At 48.1% G+C, this 19,567-nt stretch overlaps 1 protein-coding gene across 3 annotated transcripts; it reads right to left on the bottom strand.

Moving 5' to 3' along the window:
* Positions 1 to 4,974: 4,974 nt before the first annotated feature.
* On the bottom strand, positions 4,975 to 19,567 carry ZSCAN12 (zinc finger and SCAN domain containing 12). Of its 3 annotated transcripts, none has more exons than XM_046004751.1 (4): positions 18,535 to 19,567; positions 15,718 to 15,865; positions 12,876 to 14,001; positions 4,975 to 6,159 (listed from the first exon to the last, which is right to left on the bottom strand). In XM_046004751.1, the coding sequence occupies exons 1-4, from the start codon at positions 18,940 to 18,942 to the stop codon at positions 6,030 to 6,032; spliced, it is 1,812 nt and encodes a 603-aa protein (XP_045860707.1). In that variant the 5' UTR covers positions 18,943 to 19,567; the 3' UTR covers positions 4,975 to 6,029. The 3 variants fall into 3 exon arrangements, with proteins under 3 accessions (XP_045860707.1, XP_045860706.1, XP_045860705.1); XM_046004750.1 differs by lacking the exon at positions 4,975 to 6,159 and having other exon boundaries at positions 9,517 to 14,001; positions 18,535 to 18,966; positions 19,159 to 19,567; XM_046004749.1 differs by lacking the exon at positions 4,975 to 6,159 and having other exon boundaries at positions 9,517 to 14,001; positions 18,535 to 18,966; positions 19,077 to 19,567.

A 19,567-nucleotide genomic window follows, 5' to 3' on the forward strand; every position in this document is an offset into this window, starting at 1 on the left:
TTCAAAGTACACTATTAAGAAAGTAAAGACAGCCCACAGACCGGAAGAAATATTCACACATCATTGCACTGATAAAGGACTGGCATAGAAAACAAACAGCCCAAGGGAAAAAAATGGGCAAAGTCTTGAACAGATAATTCAGCAAAAGGCTTTATAGGAATGACAATCCCCAAAAAGATGCTCAATGTCATTAGTCATTAGGAAATGCAAATTAAAATTACAGTAAGTTACACACCTATTAGGTTGTTTAAAATGAAAGACTGACCTTACCAAATGTTGGCAGGAATGCGTAGCGAAGGAAAGCTCATACACTGCTGGTAGGGATGTGAAAGAGAATAACAGAGAATAACCTGAGTCTCTTAAAAGTTGAAAATAGTCTTAGCAGGTAGAGCCAACCATCCCACTCTTAGGTATTTACTGAAGAGAAATGAAAGCATATGTCTATATGAAGACTTGTACACAAATGTCCATACCAACTTCATTTTTTAAAAAAGATTTTATTTATTCAATTGACACACACAGACAGAGACACAGTGAGAGAGGAACACAAGCAGGGGGAGTGGGAGAGGGAGCAGGCTTCCTGATGAGCGGGGAGCCCGATGTGGGAGCTCTATCCTGGGACCCTGGGATCATGACCTGAGCCAAAGGCAGACGCTTAACAACCGAGCCACCCAGGCGCCCTACCAACTTAATTTTTAAGAGACCCCAAATGAAAAGAACCCAAATGTCTCTTATAGGTAAATGTACAAACTGTGTATATCCAGTTTCTTGAACACTCAACAAGAAAAAGAAGGGATTACTGATACCTGCAAAGGCATGCATGAATCTCCAAATAATCGTGCGGAATGAAAGAAGCCAGACGAAAAAAGGATGGAAAAAAGGTATTCCATTCATATCCAACTCTAAAAAATGCAAACCAAGTCTATAGCAACAGGAAGCCCAGCAGAGGTTGCCTGGAGATGAGAGTGGTGTGGAGGGAGGAATTATCAAGGCACACACGTTAACATTTTGGGGGGATCGATATGTTCGTTGTATTGATGGTGGTGATTATTTCACAGGTGTGCACATGTTAAAACATGTACAACTGTATACTTCTGCACTTTACTGCATATCAATTTCCTTCGGTAAAACTGTTTAAAAATTGTAGCTGATTATATTATAGATTCAAGGCAAATAAATTTAAAAATCTAGATGAAATGGGTAATTTTCTAGGCAAACAATATATTACTAAAATTGACCCCCATTATAAACAGAAAGACTAAACAGACTGGTTTTGTAGAAGAAACAGAAAAAGTTACCACAGAACTATCTCACAGGAAAGCACACAGCCCAGATGGTTTTACATCAGAATTCAACCTTCAAAGACCAGCTAATTCCAGTACCCTATAAATTGTTCTAGAGGATTAAAAATGAACAAAAATGTAATTGCTTTCACGATGCAATTAAAATGTTGAAACCTAAACCTAGAAAATATAGTACAAAAAATAAAAAGAAAGTTACAGACCAATTTCATACATCGAAGAAAAATGTACGAAACAAAATATGAGCAGTAAACCTCATTACCATATTAAGAACACGCCCCATCTAAGCTGGACTTGTTGCAAGAATGTAAGGTTGGTTCAATATTAGAAAATCCTTCCACAAAAATACAAGATAGTAATAAAGTTAAGGAAAAAAACCCTGTGATTTCTACAGATGCTCTAAAGGCCTTTTACAGAATGCAGTCATTCTTCCTTTTTGTTAAGATTCTGAGAGCGTGAGCAAGAGAGAACAAGTTGGGGGGCAGAGGGAGAGGAAGCAGACTCCCCGATGAGTACAGAGCCTGACGTAGGCTCATTCCCAGGACCCCGGGATCATGTCTGAGAAGAAGGCAAATGCTGAACTGACTGAGCCACGCCAGTGCCCTGAATGCAGCCTATCTTCTTTTTTTAAGAAAGATCTTTTTTTTTTAAAAGATTTTATTTATTTGACAGACAGAGATCACAAGTATGTAGAGAGGCAGGCAGAGAGAGAGGAGGAAGCAGGCTCCCTGGTGAGCAGAGAGCCCGATGCGGGGCTCGATCCCAGGACCCTGAGATCATGACCTGAGCAGAAGGCAGAGGCTTTAACCCACTGAGCCACCCAGGCGCCCCAAGAAAGATCATTTTTTAAAAAAATATTTGTATTTATTAGAGAGAGCAAGCAAGAAAGAGTATGAGCTGTGGGGAGAGGCTGAAGGAGAGGGAGAAGCAGACTCCCCGCTGAGCAGGGAGCCCAATGTGGGACTCGATCCCAGGACTCTGATCAGGTCATGATCTCAGGGTCCTGGGATCGAGCCCCGCATTGGGCTCTCTGCTCAGCGGGGAGCCTGCTTCCTCCTCCCTCCTTCTCTCTCTCTGCCTGCCTCTCTGCGTACTTGTGATCTCTGTCTGTCAAATAAATAAATAAAATCTTAAAAAAAAAAAAAAGAAAGGAAAGGCCAGCAGTTCTTTTCTTCTTTCTAGAGGAGTCTATAGATGTAAGCAACCAGGACTTTTGAAAGAAGTTGGATCATGACCTGAGCTGAAGGCAGATCCTTAACTGACTGAGCCACCCAGGCACCTCGGCAGTCCATCTTATAAAATGACTATAATACCTATTCTTTTTTTCTTCCTTTGAGAGAGAAAGAGAGCACACAGGGTAGGGAAGGGGCAGAGAGAGAGGGACAGAGAGAATCTTAAGCTGGCTCCGTGTCCAGCACTGAGCTTGACAGGGGACTCGATCTCACTACCCTGAGATCATGACCTACGCCAAAATCAAGAGTCACATGCTTAATGGCTGAGCCACCCAGGCACCCCAAAATACCTACTCAAAGAAACTTAGGAATATACAACAAATACACTCTGAGTTCTGAGATAATCATTGCAAAGTTTTAAAATCTGTTTCCTATATTCAGTGACCTACCATAAATTACGTAAGCCTCATTCTCTCTCAGAGATTGGGCTGTATGAACAACTTGCTGAAGAGCTTCTAAAGATTCTTTTCACCTGTTTTAGAACTAAGAAGAATAAGCAAGTTACTTAAAGTGTCAGCCTTCACAACATTATATTATGTATTATCTGTAAGGGAAAATATCTCCATCATTATCTATCAATAGGCTGTATGTTAATTATCTTTCACTATCTTAAGAAAAACAATCAAACCAAAGCTGGAGAATCTATATTCTCTGAGGGACACTTACATGACCTTATTCTGGAGAAGACGGAAGCAGTCTCAAATTTAGGAAAGTGTCCAACAAATGAATGATGTGGTTTCTTTCATTACATGTACTAAAACTTCATACATGTGATTTTTGTGTCCTGGTACAGACAAGCCTATTTAGCTCATAAAGAAAATAAAATGTAACCCCAGACAATAATCTACTCTTGTTGAATGAATTAAAGTTATGAGAGCAGGCCTGGGGGAAACGTGTGTGCACAGTCCTCCAGGGGACAGAATCACAAGCCCTGGGATGCAGGGAAGCAACTTCTTTCAAAAGTCCTGGTTGCTTACATCTATAGACTCCTCTAGAAAGAAGAAAAGAACTGCTGGCCTTTCCTTTTCTTGACCTGAGGCCTTCATTCAATGTTTTTACTGGCTAAACTGGGCAATCAAGAATACCCATTCCCATAAATCCTGCCCATTTACACTTTAATTTCCCAGTACTGTGGAGATTCTGTTGTGGAGACTTGGTCTCAGTCCACTCAACTTCCCACGATCCTCTCGTTTATAAGAACGTCTGTGATATTGATTCAAATATGTTTACTGAGGTCCAACCACTGTCTGTACTCATCGCACTGTCTGGGTTTCCCATAGTGTGAACTCTCCAAGGCTGAATACAGCCGGTGATTCCATGCAAAGCATTTCCACATTCATCACGTTTATACGATTCCTCTCCTGTGCAGATTCTCTGGTGCACAGTCATCCTGACTTGTGGGTAAAGGTGCTCCGCTTTCCTCCACGTAAGGCTCTGTGTCAGTGCTGAATGAAGGCTTCCTCGAGGTCGTTACATCTCTGCAGTCTCGTTCATGTGATTCTCTGATGTACAATGCGGCCACGGTAACTGAAAGCTTTCCCACATTCCTTACACTGAGCACTTTTCCATGTGGTGGATCTCCTGGTGGGAAAAGAGGAACCCACTCTAAACCAAAGCCTTTCCAAACTTGTTCTCAAGGAGAGTCTCTTCCGTCTCTGGACTCCCTAAAGCTGAATAAGGACTCGCCAGTGACTACAACTTCCCCGCGCTGACCGCACCGGTGCGGCACTTCTAGAGACCCCACCGCATGCTTCAGCATCCTCGGAACTGTTTTGTGCTGGAGACAAGTCTTTATGTTCATTCCCAGTAACACCATCTAAAAAAAGATGAAAAAATTCAGATGTCGGTCGTCTCTCTGCTGAGATGAGACTTAAAATGAAGAACAGTGATAAAAATAAAATCCAGTTTTACCAAAAGTGCACGCCACTACTGTGCATCGGGGCTGTCGTCTCAGTTTGCCCAAGTGCCCAAAAAGGCACACAAGGTTCCAGAGTTTGAGTGAGAAGAGACAGCTGGGGGGGGGGGGGGGAGTTTGGAAGAACATGGAGGATTTTCTCACAAAATGAAACAATGAATCAGAAAGGTATAATCAAAAAAGTTAAGAGGAAATAAGTCTGAATCCAGAGATGAAAAATGGTGTATCATGAAATCAAGAGAAATTTTAATTTGCCAGTGCAAGTTAAAAGGATCATTTAGAGGCACCGGGGTGGCTCAGTGGGATAAGCCTCTGCCTTCGAGCTCAGGTCCTGATCTCAGGGTCCTGGGATTGAGCCCCAAATCGGGCTCTCTGTTCAGTGGGGAGCCTGCTTTCCCCTCTCTCTCTGCCTGCCTCTCTGCCTGCTTGTGATCTCTGTCAAATAAATAAGTAAAATCTAAAAAAAGAAAAAAGGACCATTTATACCGACTGATATGTACCTAGGCCACTACTACAGACAAGCAAATGCTCCACAAGTAAATATTTATTGAGTCAATCAATGAACAGTGATCTACGGTAACAGTTAACTTCAAGCAACAGCTAGAACAGTTTCAAAATACACACTGTTTTGATACAGAAAAACTAAAGTGGAGAAAATAACTTTTTCAGTAATGTCAGGACTAAAACATAGAAGAAAGCTGCACTTTGAAGTTAAAGGAGTTGAAAAGGTCAAAGCAAACCAAACAAAACTCCTCACAGATATGGCTAAGAGCTTCTACCTCAAGAATCGGGCAAATGATGAGAAGGAGATGGGTAGAGACAAGTTTTCAAGGGAAAGGACGTTATTGAGAGTTCTAAAACACTTCCTTCAAGGATCTCCAAGACATCTTTTCTCATCAGCTTTCCATTCCAAAAGGTGATAATGCTCAAACTATGACAGGGGCTTAACAGGCTGCACTTAAAACCCTGGATTCCAACGCACTACCTGTGCTATAAGCACTTCTCGTGCTGTTCTTTAGCCTGGACCCTAAAGGCAACGGGATGAAGCCGGTCTTGGACAACTGGATTTGCAGTCGCCCAAACAACAACCCAACACAGAAAAACTTCCCAGAGGTGCCCATGAATACAAAGGGGAATTAAAGCCCATGATGGAGGTGCTGGGTTTGGGCTGCAGAGACGTGTGGTGGATCCTCAAGTTTGGTTTTACTGCTTTCTCTGCTATTCCAGAAGACTTTCACTACTCGAGCCATAATATACGTGATTTTCCCAACCCTTCCCACCTGACGGTTTTCCTCCAAGCTGTCTCCAACTTTTCTAGCCTAAGTGATGCCTCTTCTCCAAATTCTGGGTACTATCCCTGTCTCAACCTGCAGCTTCCAGCGAGGCGTCAGGACCGGCTTCAGCACCTGCTCCTTGGTCTGCTTCCGGTCTCAGCAACCATGGGTGAAGCTCTCTCAGTCTTCTGACAGCCCTGGGAGGCCCAGGTAGCTACCGCCTGATAGTAGCAACTTGAAGTCTGAAGGACTATCTGCAACTTCTTTGCCAGAGCGGTCCCAGGCACAGCCCTCTCTCCCTCTGCCATCAGTCACCATCAGGGACCTTCCCGCAGGAGGACCGCCATTCTGGAATGAGCGCACTCAGGAGAAGATTCACACCAGCCTGGGGTCCACACCGGTTTTTCAGAAGTATTTCCTTGTAGCTAGTCTTCTTCCTGGGGCACAAAACAACACTGTTAACAGAAACTGTAATTTTTGTTTAGCTCCTTGACTCAAGAACTCACTACCCAGACAAGGCACTGAAAGAAAATGGAACTTCGTCAGGAAGTTAATTAAATTAAGGAAGTGGGAGAGAATTTGCAAATTCTTAGCACCACGTGCTCAAGTCTTTTACTTCCTAAATGTTTGTTAATAAAACTTGAAAGACGGTGACCCTCTTCCCTTGGGTTCTGCCCTTCAGAAAATGCCGAACAGACGGTAGAGAAAATAACATCAGAAATGAGAAAATAGTAACAGCTCATATTTATTTAAAGTTCCGCACCGTCACTCGTTTAAGTGGGTACTGTTACAATCCCACTGACAGTTGCACGATTCCGTGTACAGAGGGAAGTCTTTTGCTACCACCAGTAAGTGGCCTCTGACGTCCGCACTGCAGCGTCGCCTCCCCTACCGCAGGGAGGCTCAGGACGCAGATGCTCTCCCCGACCAGCCCCACCCTCCGTTTACAAAACCGGGAACCCAGACTCTCCTCTTCCCAAGAGGCCAGGTAACCCAATACAACCCAATCCTCGGAAGCTGTCCCTGACCGCCCCCGCCCGTCCGCCGAGGCCTGGGTGCAGGAGTGGAGGCCGAGCCCCGCCCCCGCACAGGTGCTCGGAGTCTCGCGGGCGCGCGCTTCCGGGCTGCGGCCCCCGCCGTTCGGTCTCCTCTAGGAATCTGGAGGCTTTCTCCGCTCGGTGGTTACCAGGCTGCGTCCCCGCTCCGCACAGCCTCCGGCTGCCTGCGCTGAGATAGGGCCGGGGGCGAGGTCTGTTCCCGAGGGAGGGGAGTTCCCGGGGACCCCGGCGGCGCCCCACGCGGCGGTCCTGGGGACACTGCACACGATCCCAGTGACCTGCGGCTGCGGCGCGCACTGGGCTGCACACAGGCGCGAAGCGCGGTGTAGACAACCCATCTAGCCCACGGAACCCCCAGTTGGTGGTTCCTGTCACCACTTACCTGTCGGAAACCGAGACCGCATAGAGTAAATCACTCGCCCGAATTCAGTTTGACTACAGAAAACTCACGGCTTTTAGAGGGTGTGAAACCGTGAGATCACTGGAGTAGGCCCAAGTGAGGCACTGCATCAAAAAGCCCAGTCCGCTATCGAGCCTAGGAGGGATCAGTAAGACCTAACCGCAATTCACAGACGACAAATAAAGGCCACTTACAGGTCCTTCTGGGGATACCCATGACCAGGCTATCCGGGCTAAGCTGATCCGTGGAACACGTATCCCCCAAAGATCACCTTCACTTAAGCTGGGTGAAAGCTCCGGGAGCCCTGACCGATTTCAGTCCTGAAGTGTGGGCGAGGAGTCAGCAGTTTGCACGAAATCAAGGGAAAACCGCTGGCTCTCCACCATGGTCTTACAATATGAGCCAAGGAGCTACTCAACTGAGTTTACTTATCATGAATGGCTTTGTCAAAATCAAATTATATGTATAAAATAAAACCTACGTACAACACATTTTTATAGAATATAGTCATACATATATTCTCTCTCTCTATATATACTATAGCTATATAAAAATGTGCAAGGAATCATTACCAATCACACCCAAAAACATCTGGCATGAGAGAAGACCCAAAGAAATTCCAATTTCCAAATTCCAAGAAGACCCAAAACCTTCCAAGAGGCTCAGTGGGTTGAGCCTCAGGGTCCTGGAATCGAACCCCGCATCAGGATCTCTGCTCCGTGGGGAGCCTGCTTCCCCCCACCCCACCCCTGCCGCCTGCCTCTCTGCCTACTTGTGACCTGACAAATAAATAAAATCTTAAAAAAAAAAAAAATGAACTGCTAGAGGGATTGTGATATGAGAACTTTTCAGTGTGAAAGGATGGAAGTTGAGAATATTTAACTAAAGGTTATCAGATGATAATCCCTAAGCTGAATAGGACAATTTGTTGCCCAAATAAATTCTGGGCTTGTGGAGTCAGGACAGGCAACTGAAAGAACTATTTTATATAATTATGTTTCCTTTAATCCTAGCCATGGCATTAGCTACAAATATAAAACCCTCATCAAGAATAGATCCATATGGGTTACTGGACAGATCCATAACGGGACATCTACATCCTTATGATTTGTATTACTGAAGACTGCCAAAAATCCCATATTCTGTCAGAATGGAGGGTGATCCTTTCCTATAAAGAGCGCATTTTTAGTGGAATGTCTCCTGTGGACAACCTCCCTGTGTAGGCAACAAGCATCAGGGTTCACGTTCCACTGACCAAACCCCACCCACAATCTGGCGAGCAGAAAGGGTGGTGATATTATCTTGGGTGCTTGGACCTAGGACTCTGGGGTTTCTGGTCTATCTTTTAAAAAAGAGTGACAGGAGTAGAAAAGTTTCCACAGACATCAGTTACCACTGCAACACAGGGTTCCTTTAACTGAAACAGGAAGTGTGGGCTCGAGAATTGGGCTGCTTGTGTTCAAAGCCCAGCCCCACCATATACTAACTTTGTGACCTCAGGCAGCTTCAATGCTAAAAATAAAATGAAGCACCTAGTAAGGCCTGGCCCTTAGTAAGCCGTATATGTTAACATATTTTTAACAAATTTTATTCTTAACTCCCAAAGATGGCCAATAAGGGCTTTGAGTGTGAGGACTCTATAATAAATCATCTAGGGGAGATAAGAAGAGGCTGTTTCTATTCAGAGCACAGTACTGTGGACCTGCTCTCCACAGCTGGCCTCACCCCACAACTGACATTTCTCAATTTAGAGCCCTGCTCAATCCCATTCTCTTTCCTCAGTAGCTTTATCTCACACCGAAAATTCCAGCAACCTCTTCATACAGCAGGGGGTTTCTTGGAGGGGGACCAGCTTTCTTCCCTTTGCAGTCCCTGTTCCACCCCCCGCAGCCCGTTTGTCAGGTTACTCTACATTCAAAGCCCCCTTCACTTTTTATTGCTTAAAGGAATTTGATTCTCCCCCAACCTCTCCAGCTTTTTGTCTTAAACACTCAGTATCTTGTTCACCTTGAATCAATGAGAAAAGAGAAGCTCGATCTCTCTCTCATCCTTAATATTATTTCTAAGTCACTGCTTTGTGATTCGAGTGTTACACCAGTGCCTCAACCTGGCTGTTATGTCACTATTTTTTTTTTTTTTTTAAAGATTCATTTATTTGACAGATAGAGACCACAAGCAGGCAGAGAGGCAGGCAGAGAGAGAGAGAGAGAGAGGAGGAAGCAGGCTCCCCGCCAAGCAGAGAGCCCGATGCGGGGCTCGATCCCAGGACCCTGAGATCATGACCTGAGCTGAAGGCAGAGGCTTTAACCCGCTGAGCCACCCAGGCGCCCCAGCCTGGCTGTTATGTCACTACTCTTGACTGACATTATTTCTACCTTGGACTTGCTTCCATTTCACATTTCTCCTTTCTATCCTACTGCCTGTTATTGCTGATGGTTTCGAAATCCACAAAGGTTAGCTGCTTCAGAGGACCCTGATTTCCTAGATCCTGTCTGTCCCTGTTAGACCGTATCTACCTTTCATCTGTAAAGATGCACTCCGGGCTTCATCACTCCGTCATTCCGTTGGCCATACTCTCCCATTCTGTGTCTAACCGGTCCTGTTCTCCACTTGCCCCCGGGCCTTCCAATTCCATGTTGCCAATTCGGCTGCAGTTATTATACTCCATTCCCCCTAATCCTGGATAGTCTGACCCCTTTGATGCCTACCTGGAAAACGCCACGCCACCCCACCCCTTCTTGGTACTGCAACGATATCTAAGTACAAGAAACAACCAGAACAAAACCACCTTTATGAGTTATAAACTGGATGCTAGGTAACAGGCATATCCCGATGTTCTGGGTCTCTGTCTATGGCTCCTTTGTAATAGGCAATTAAAGGCGTTAGAGGCAAATGGACTAATGTGTCTGCGCTGAGAACGTGTTAAGCAGAAGATGTAAATAAGAGTGCTGTGAACAGAAAGCCAAGTTTAAAATAACAATCATGGGGGTGCCTGGGTGGCTCAGTGGGTTAAGCCTCTGCCTTCGGCTCGGGTCATGATCTCAGGGTCCTGGGATCGAGCCCCACATTGGGGTCTCTGTTCAGCGGGGAGCCTGCTTCCCCCCACCCCGCCTGCCTCTCTGCCTACTTGTGATCTGTCAAATAAATAAAATATTTTAAGAATAAAAAAATAAAAATAATCATGTTCCCATGAGCAGTAGGCTTCGAGAGGCTCAAAGGGACTCTGAGGAGTGACTTCAGTTTGGCCACGATGTCTGAAGTCCAATCAGGTGACGAGATATGCTCATACAGGTTCTTGTCACCAAGCGTCGAGGAGTTCACGGGAGTGAGAGATGCAAGGCAGGCCGAGCTGGGAAAGGGAACAGGAACACACACAGCTCGGAGCTCTCAGGCTCACTCGGGGCAACAAACTGTTTCCCGGATGTAAAAGAGTTAGTTCCCAACCCCAGCTGCCTCGGTGTCTCATGTGCGCAGCTCCCAGGCTGGTCTCAGGAAAAACACCTAAATAAAGAGTCCTCGACTTGCGACTGAGTTTCCAAATGTTCATGGGCTTTGCTCTGTTGTGAACTCAGGATGTTCTCCCATGGTCATGTGAATTCCAATCCCAAAGCAAATCTGACGTGTCATAATATGCCCAAGTTCTACTACCGACCCCACTGTTATGTGTATGGGAAATGTGCTCACACTTATAGCTCAGAAGCGACATCGCTATTTCTCCAGGGACTCTGCTGGTTCCAAACCAGTGATAATAAACACTCTTACGTTCTGGACAGGGCGACAGATGGAGGGGCCAGAGGCAGGGCCGTAGGGAAACGCAGCAGAGTGCACCACAGGAGCCGGGAGGAGATGGGATGGAGACTCGGGGCTAGGCACAACAGCGGTCAGGAGCACTTACAGGAGGGTAATTATCCGTTTCCCCTCCCGCCGTGCTCACCACTTCAGACCCACGCACCGGCTAGAGGTGAGGGGTGAGAGGATCCTGGTGCTGTGTGGGGTGACGTGGGCGGGGTGAGGGGTTAAAATCTCAGAAACTGCAGAGCCGGCCATGCCAAGGTAGCAAGGGAAGGAAATCAAAGGACAGCTCAGTGAGGGTCAAAAATCCTCTGTAAAGACGACAAACAGACCAGGAGCCACGTGCGCCTCTCTGTGGCTGCCGCCTACCCGCAATAACGGCCACAGGCCATCCCGGACGGAACTGCTCGCCCAGTAGAACAGGAGCAGAGCCAAACAGTCATCGGCTCATCTGTTCTCACGAGTCCCAAGGGACAGAGTCACTAACCTTTGGCTCTTTGATGTGCTCAAGAAGGTAAAAAAACCAAGAAATTGTAAACCAGTTCTGCAGAGCAGTTGTTAGGGAACTGAGAACATGAGAACTCCGTAACTGGGGGAAGAGAGGTTAGAGGCAAACAGAGAACCCTAGCGCCCTCCCTAACCAGCCGCGAAGCCTTGTGCTCAGACGACCCCGGAAGCCTTCGAAAGCAGGTCAGTCTCCTATTTTGACGCCCTTAAATTCGAAGAGGTGGAAAGGCCAGCCTGAGACCCTTGCAGCGGGACGGCGGTCAGGTGCCCTGTGCTCTCTGTGGTCCCGCTGGCTCCTGTCCGCTGTCGGGCTTCCCCTACGCTCCGAACCAGCAGCGGTGCCTGCTTACGGGAAAGTGTTCACACGTCCACGCTCCACAGGCAACCAAGAAGGCAGCTGGGATTCAGTGCGGTGTTTCTCGAACTGCAGAAGCAGGTGACCATATCAAAGACTCTCTGGCCCCCATCCCAGACTTAATGAGGCAGAAGGTCTGTGGGGGGGACTCGGGCATTTTGCTCAGTGAAGTGGAGGGATCCCTAGAGCAATGGACGGGACCTGAGGCCGGAGACCTACACTTCAGTGCCTGGGCTCTCCCTGCGACACTGTAGCTGCATCACCATCTCTGTACGCAAGTGTCCTCACCTTTCCAACGGCCAATAATTTGAGAGCTATTTTAGGAACGAAGTCAAAGAGGCATTCTTGCCCTCCCAGTCTGTCCCCAAGCTCTGTCGCCAACGAACCGCCAACAACCGCCCAACTGCACAGACCCCGTACCTCAGGCTGGCCCGCGTGCTTCCCAACCACGAGCACTCTTGCCTCTGCCTACATTTCCTTCACCCTAATGCCTTCCACTTTGCCTTCCAATGCGGCCCATCCCACCCTTAGCGTCACTATGATCTTTCCTGACCCCCCGAGGCACCGGCGGTCCACCCTCCCGCATGGACAGCACTTACTGTGTGCCACGAGCCACTTCCAAGACACAGGACCTGTGTCAACTCTCCTGTCCCGCTGCGGCCTTGCCTAACCTCACGCAGATCCTAGCTACCCCCAAGTACGCCATCCACTTCGGAGAAGAGGAATGTGGCGTTCTGCTTGAGCTCCACAGCACCTGACAGAACGGGCGGCGCACAGGGACTCTTTATCAGTATCTGAGGCTTCCTTACAGTAACAGTGATTGGCGTTTTGCCCTGAACGATTTCAAAGCTAGGGCTTCTCTCCAGCCTGCACTCTGGGACACAGCCGCCCTGCAGTCATCATACAGGAACAGGTTTCTCTCCTCTGCGGGTAGTCTGATGTTGAGTAAGTGCCGAGGTCTGCCTTAACGACTCCCCACACTCTTTACATGTACAGGGACCACCTCTAGCGTGGGTTCTCTGGTGTTTACTAAGATCTGACCTCTGTCTGAAGGCTTTGCCACACTCGTCACACTGGTAGGGCTTCTCCCCAGTGTGGATTCTCTGGTGCTGGATGAGGCTGGTGATCCCTCGGAAGGCATTCCCACACTCATCGCACTTGTAGGGCCTCTCTCCAGTGTGGATTCTCTGATGTTCCGTGAGGACGGATCTTTGCGTGAAAGCCTTCCCACACTCATCACATTTATAAGGTCTCTCCCCAGTGTGAATTCGCTGATGTTCTACAAGACTCGTCCTCTGAATAAAGGTTTTTGCACATACATCACACTTGTAAGGTTTCTCCCCAGTGTGGATCCTCTGGTGCTGAACAAGGCCGCTCTGACTGAAGGATTTCCCACATTCCTTACACCGATGGCACTTTTCTTTGTGGTGGATCTCCTGGTGGGAAACCAGGGATGAGTTATACACAAAGGCTTTTCCACACTCTCTGCACTCATAGGGCTTCGCCCCAGTGTGAACTCCTTGATGCTGAGTAAGTATCGAGCGCCGACTGAAGCTTTTATTACACTGAGTACAATGGTGCGGTTTGTCTCTCGTGTGGATCTTGAGATGGTGAAAGAGGCCTGCTTTCTGGCTGAAGGCTTTGCCGCACTCATTACAGTGGTAGTGCTTCTCTCCTGTGTGAAGTCTCTGATGTTGGTTAAGAGCTGACCACCGGCCAAAGGCTTTGTCACACTCATTACATTTATACGGTTTCTCCCCAGTGTGGATTATTTTGTGCCGGATAAGCACAGTTCTCCCACGGAATGTTTTTCCACATTCCTCGCACTTGTAAGGCCTGTCTCCAGTATGGACCCTCTGATGTTCTACAAGGCGCGAGTGCTGCCTGAAGACTTTCCCACACTCCTTGCACTCGTGAGGTTTTCCTCCTGGACAGAACCTCTGCTGTTCACCCGGACGGACTCTGTTTTCTTCACCTGTAGGTTGTTCACCGTCCCTGGAGTGTCCAGAAGACTCTTCTGGTTTTGCTTCAGGATCATCAGCTTCTCTGCACTGAGCAGGCCAGAACACTTCACGTTTAAGTCCAGACATGTTCTCACGTGGTTCCATTTCTTCAGAAATCTCTTGCTTTAAATTCCTGTACTCATTCCCAGTCTCAACACCTGAAACTACAATGGATCACCGAGTCAACTAGTTTCCAACACAGGATTCGTCGGTGAAAAACACATAAGAACCTAGAGTTTCTGCAGGACTATGAAATGGCATACGAGCACAGGACAGACGTAATACGTAAAACTCCAAAAATTGTTATGGAAAAGACCAGTAACCCAACAGAAACTGGGCAAAGGAAAAACTGTCTCCAGAAAAATTAACACAGTAGTTCTTTTTTTTTTTTAATTTATTTATTTGACAGACAGAGATGACAAGTAGGCAGAGAGGCAGGCAGAGAGGGGAAAGCAGGCTCCCTGCTGAGCAAAGAGCCCAATGCGGGGCTTGATCCCAGGACCCTGAGACCATGACCTGAGCCGAAGGCAGAGGCTTAACCCACTGAGCCACCCAGGTGCCCCCACAGTAGTTCTTAACGTAAGATGCTCCACCTCAGAATAAGGGAAAAGCAGATTTAAACAATCCTGAGACACAATTCTCACCCATCATCTGCCCATCATAAAATGTAACGCCATGTTCATGAAATGAGTGTCACACATTGCCAGCGGGAGTGTAAACCGACCCAGGCTTTACAGAGGGCAACTGGACAACAACCATCAAAATTACAAATGTACTTAACCTTTGGCTTAGTAATTCTACAAACAGGAATTTATCCTGCAGTTCACCACAGCACCCCCTGTTAGAGTAAAACCCTGGGGACAACTTGGGGGATGGGTAAGTTAACTGTGTGGTTCATCCATACATTTTATTACTAAGTTGCTGTTAAGAAATAAAAAACGCAAGCTTTTACCATCTTTATGATAAAGAGAAGAAAAGGTATTTGAATATGAAAACATATATATCTCTAGGGAAGAACACACAAGAACTTAAAACACTGACAACCTATTTCAGGGCTGGAACCAGATGGCCAAGGGAATGAATTGGAATGAAAACTTCTCACTAAATAATTTAAAATTTTTGTTTTTGAACTAGATGAATTTTTATCTACTTTAAAAAACTAAATGGAAAAGAATAAATATAGGGGCGCCTGGGTGGCTCAGTCATTAAGCATCTGCCTTTGGCTCAAGTCATGATCTCAAAGTCGTGGGATCGAGCCCCGCACTGGGCTTGCTGCTCCATGGCAAGCTGCTTCTCCCTCTCCCACTCCCTCTGCTTGTGTTCCCTCTCTCGCTGTCTCTCTCTCTGTCAAATAAATAAAACCTTTAAAAAAGAAAAAAAAAGGAAAAGAATAAATATAAATGAAGTAGAGATAAGGAAGTTATGGAGTCTTTCATCCATTCACCAACTTTTAATATTCTGCCATGTTTGCTTTATTGTTCCTTCTCTTTGTAAGCGGACACATATATACACCTTTTCCTGAACCATCGGAAAAATGCAGTCATCGTGGGGCAGAGGCTTGTTTATGAAGGAGGAAGGATACAGGCAAAGTGAAGACAGTAGTACCGTCTGATAGGTTAAAGACTAGAAAGAGCAAGGAGATCAGTACAATGGAAAACAACTACCAGAAAGACTAAATTTAGTGATCTCAAATAAAACAGTGCAAGAATTCGAAAAATATTTAAACATAAAGAGAAGAGAAGACCTGAAAAGCGAGAAACTGAAGTGGCCGAAGGTCTGTGCATGGAGACTTCCTGACTCTGATGATCAGGAACAGGGCGCAGTACTAGGGCTTGCTGGCCCATCCTCCCCTTCCCCCCAGACCGGTCTGTCTGCCTTACCTGGCTCCTCCAGCGGGGCTTCAGGTTCTGGAGACTCACACTTGAGCTGTGCCATCGGGAGTGGGAGGAACACGCCGGGCTCCTGCTCTGTTCCCAGAGGGGCCGTCTCCTGCAACGGCTGACCTTGTTCCTCGGTGTGGACTGAGCCCTGCAGCAAGAGAAACAGCTCACACAGTCTGTGAACAGCGAATAAGAGTACACGATCCACGGCGGTGATGTCCAGCTCTCTGACACCTCAACTTTCTCCCAGACTCCAGCCTGCCGTAACCCTCCCCACGGCGTCTCCTCTGGGAAACCTTCCCCGCTCCTGTTCTTCACAGCTAAACCCTGCTGGTTGTCGCCTTCACTGCTTATGCCTGGAGAAAGGCAGAAGGAAACGAAGGACAGAGGGTAGAGGACGCAGGAGAAATCTCTTCCCGGTAGGCTCCGGAAGCTGTTCCCTACAGCCAGACTTCCCCTGCCCCACTCCACCTCCTTCCAGGACAGGACCTTCTTTCCTCCTTGCACAGGGTCATGGTCACATGAGAGACCGCCCACCCTTCATTTCATCACTCCCCGCCCCCACCTTCTTCCGTTCCAGTTAAAGGAAGAAGACTTTTCTGACTCAAGGTGCCTGGGTCTCCACTCCTGCCTTCAACCCCCTCCCTTACTGCACCCCAGACCCCTGCTCAGGGGTCTTTCTCCAGCAACGAACTCATTTATATAGCAGTTTATGCCATTCTGTAGTTTCTGTGCCTGCAGGGAATCATTCCCCTTGTATTCAAAAACACCCCATTTCCCCAGCAGAGTGTAAAATGCTGGGAGCTGGGACCAGTTTTGTTCCTAAGTCTGTGTCTTAGTTCAGGAACTCTGGGAGCAGGGGCTGGTTACCTCGACTACATGGCACCGTGTACACAAAGCACGTCGCACGGGGCATTGCCACACCAGGCCCTCAAACTGCTTCCCAATCCCGTTCATTGGCTATACTCTGTAAGTAAGAAATGACTGCACACTGCCTCTATTCTGACAGTTTCATTGGGTAACCTCTCCCCCAGAATAAGAGCCAAAATCAGAAGGATGCTAAGATGGACAGAAAAGGATGTTTCAACTTCAAATGTGGAAGGAGAAAAAAGCCAGTACAATGGGCTGTGTCTTCCACTGTGGATCTCTGGCAAGGCTCAGAAATCGAGTTTAAATTCTGTTAGCTGCTCCCAGCATGCTTTGAGGGAAGGGGCTGGCTGGCAAAACAAACTCAACACGTTTCGTTTTGTTTGTTTTTTAATCAGGGGAAAGCACAAACTCAACAAGTTTAAAACCACATTACTTCTGCCTGCATGTGAGAATCCCCTTTCTTTTGGTTCTCTAACGGTCTCCTTGGCCATTCCTCCATTTCCACTGCCCTGATGACCTCCCTTCATCTCAAAGCCTTAAACATCATCCATATTCTGGCAAGCTCCAGTTTTGCATTTCTAGCACGGATCCCTCCATCAAATCCCAGCTTGTTATACTCAGTTGCTTGCTCAACTTTTCCAGGGGGATTCTAACAGGAATCTCAAAATCAACACATCCAAAACCCTAGTAACCCTTGATCCCTGTCCTTGACCTGAAACCTTCCTCTCTCCCAGCCTTTACCATCTCCGTGAATGAGGAATCTGTAAGTCATAACGTTCAGAACAAAAACCTTAGCCGAATCCTCAACTTTCTCTCATATCCCACATCCAACGGAACAAATCCTGTCAAGTGCCACCTCGAGAACAGGCAGGATCCAACCGCATCTTACCACTTCCACAGCTACTGCCCTAGTCCAAGCCGCCAGCACCTGTTTCCTGGATCGGTGCTGAGCCTGTCTCCCTGCTTCTGCGTTTGACCTCTCTGCCTCCCGTACACCCCCTCCCCCCGGGCCCCGTGTACAACTCTTCTAACAGAGTGGCTGGAGTGATTATTTTTACAATTTAGGTCAGGTTAAACCTCTCTTCTGTTCAGCTCTCCAGTGACTCAGCACCCCGTAGACTGTCTGCCTCCTCATCAGACTAGACTCCAGCTGGGAGACAACAGCAGCTTCTGCGCTTTGCTCACGGCTATGTTTCCAGTGCCCAGAATGGTGCCTGGTACAAAAACCCACATTAGTAAATGTCTCCTGAACAAATGAGCTTTTCCCCAGTCCACCTTCCCCTACCCCCTTGAACTCTGTTAGGAGCACCTGGATCCCACCAGTCTCTCAAGCTGGAAGTCCGCAGTGCTCAGCCTGGAAGAGATCGCTCCATGTAGAGTTTTCCCTTCATCTGTCCTTTTTCATCCACTCATCTCTCATCATTTCCAATGAATACTTACCTAAGACATGCTTCATCCTTCCAAGTCTCACTGTCACAACTCTCTCTCAAACTCGTGTCTTTCTGCCACAGGTTCCTCCCCTCCAGTGTTTCATGCCCCGGTGCTGGGCTACCCTTCTTGCTTTTCCAGTCTACAGTCTTCCTAGCAAGACTTCCCAGCCTTGACTCTACTGACCAGCTGGGTCAGGTAATTCTTCGTTGTATGATGCTGTCCTATACGGGCAACGTCCCTGGCCCATCAGCCACTAGATGTCGGTAGCACCCCGCCTCATCTGACAACCAAAACTGTCCCAAGACATTGCCCGATGCCTCTAGGGCACAAATTTGCCACTGGCTGAGAACCAGTATCAGTATTGAAACAAAACAAAACAGAACAAGACCCTGCATACTTTGGTTACATCCTCGGGATAGACAAGCTCATTTAGACACCCACGTGTCAAGAACACACTTGGGCCTAGAAATCCGTAATTCATTTTTTCTCAATCACAGAACAGATCTCTTTTCTCACCTGCTCTCCTGGCTCGTCCAGCTCCCTCTCCAGGTCCTCCAGCGCGGCCACCGCCTGCTCCCCGCTCTCTGGCTGCTGCTCCCGCACCCAGGCCTGCAGCTCCTCGGGCAGGATGGTCAGGAACTGCTCCAGCACCAGCAGCTCCACGATCTGCTCCTTGCTGTGCGTCTCGGGCCGCAGCCACCGATGGCAGAGCTCGCGCAGCCGGCTCAGCGCCTCGCGGGGTCCAGAGGTCTCCTGGTAGCGGAACTGCCGGAAGTACTGTCGGAAGACCTCCCTGCTGTCGGTGTTGTTCTTTTGCAGGATCTGATGCTGTCTGGTGGTGTCCTCCTCCTCCTCAATCTTTACTTCCAAAAGGTCATCCTGGTGGTCCTCGCGGGCCTGGAGAGCCCAAGCAGATGCCATCATAGCTGTGCAAAAGCGTTATCAGTGCTGCAAGCAAGATTCCCCGTTAAGTTCTCCCTGGGTGGACCTGAGGGAGAAGCCGCCACTTCGAACACAAGCTACACCACAGGCAAAAATTGCAAATTCTAAGAACTTACTTCTGGGCTTTGCAAGCCACCTCAGGTTAACTTACGGTACTCCGGGAAATACTCCGATTACAAGAGTTAAGAACAGACTAACCTAGAGAGACTGAGTAAAAGGTACGAAGTGGCCTGAGGATTTTACAAACGAACCGCACGGCCAGGCAGGAAACCCCCGCATGGAGTCCCAGAATGAAGGGCACTCAAGGGAAATACACCAACACGTGGGGCAAACGGATCGTCTCAAGGCGTCGGGACACCCCCGCCCGGTCGCCTCTCCTGCAGCGGCCGCACGTCCGGCGGAAACGCTGCCGTCAGCAGCGCAGCCGCCGCACGACCCCAGCCCCTCGCGCGCTGTCTCCGCTCCTTCCCCCGCGGCAGCCCTGCCGCGTCCCACGGCTCTCCGAGGGCGGCACAGGGCCGCACGCTCACTCCCCCGCGGCCCGCGGAGTCCTGCATAAGGGTCCCTCCGGGGGTACGAAAGGCCGCGGCCTCCAGACCGCCCACAG

The sequence above is a fragment of the Meles meles genome, chromosome 5 (assembly GCF_922984935.1).
Source record: "Meles meles chromosome 5, mMelMel3.1 paternal haplotype, whole genome shotgun sequence".
Lineage (NCBI taxonomy): Eukaryota > Metazoa > Chordata > Mammalia > Carnivora > Mustelidae > Meles > Meles meles.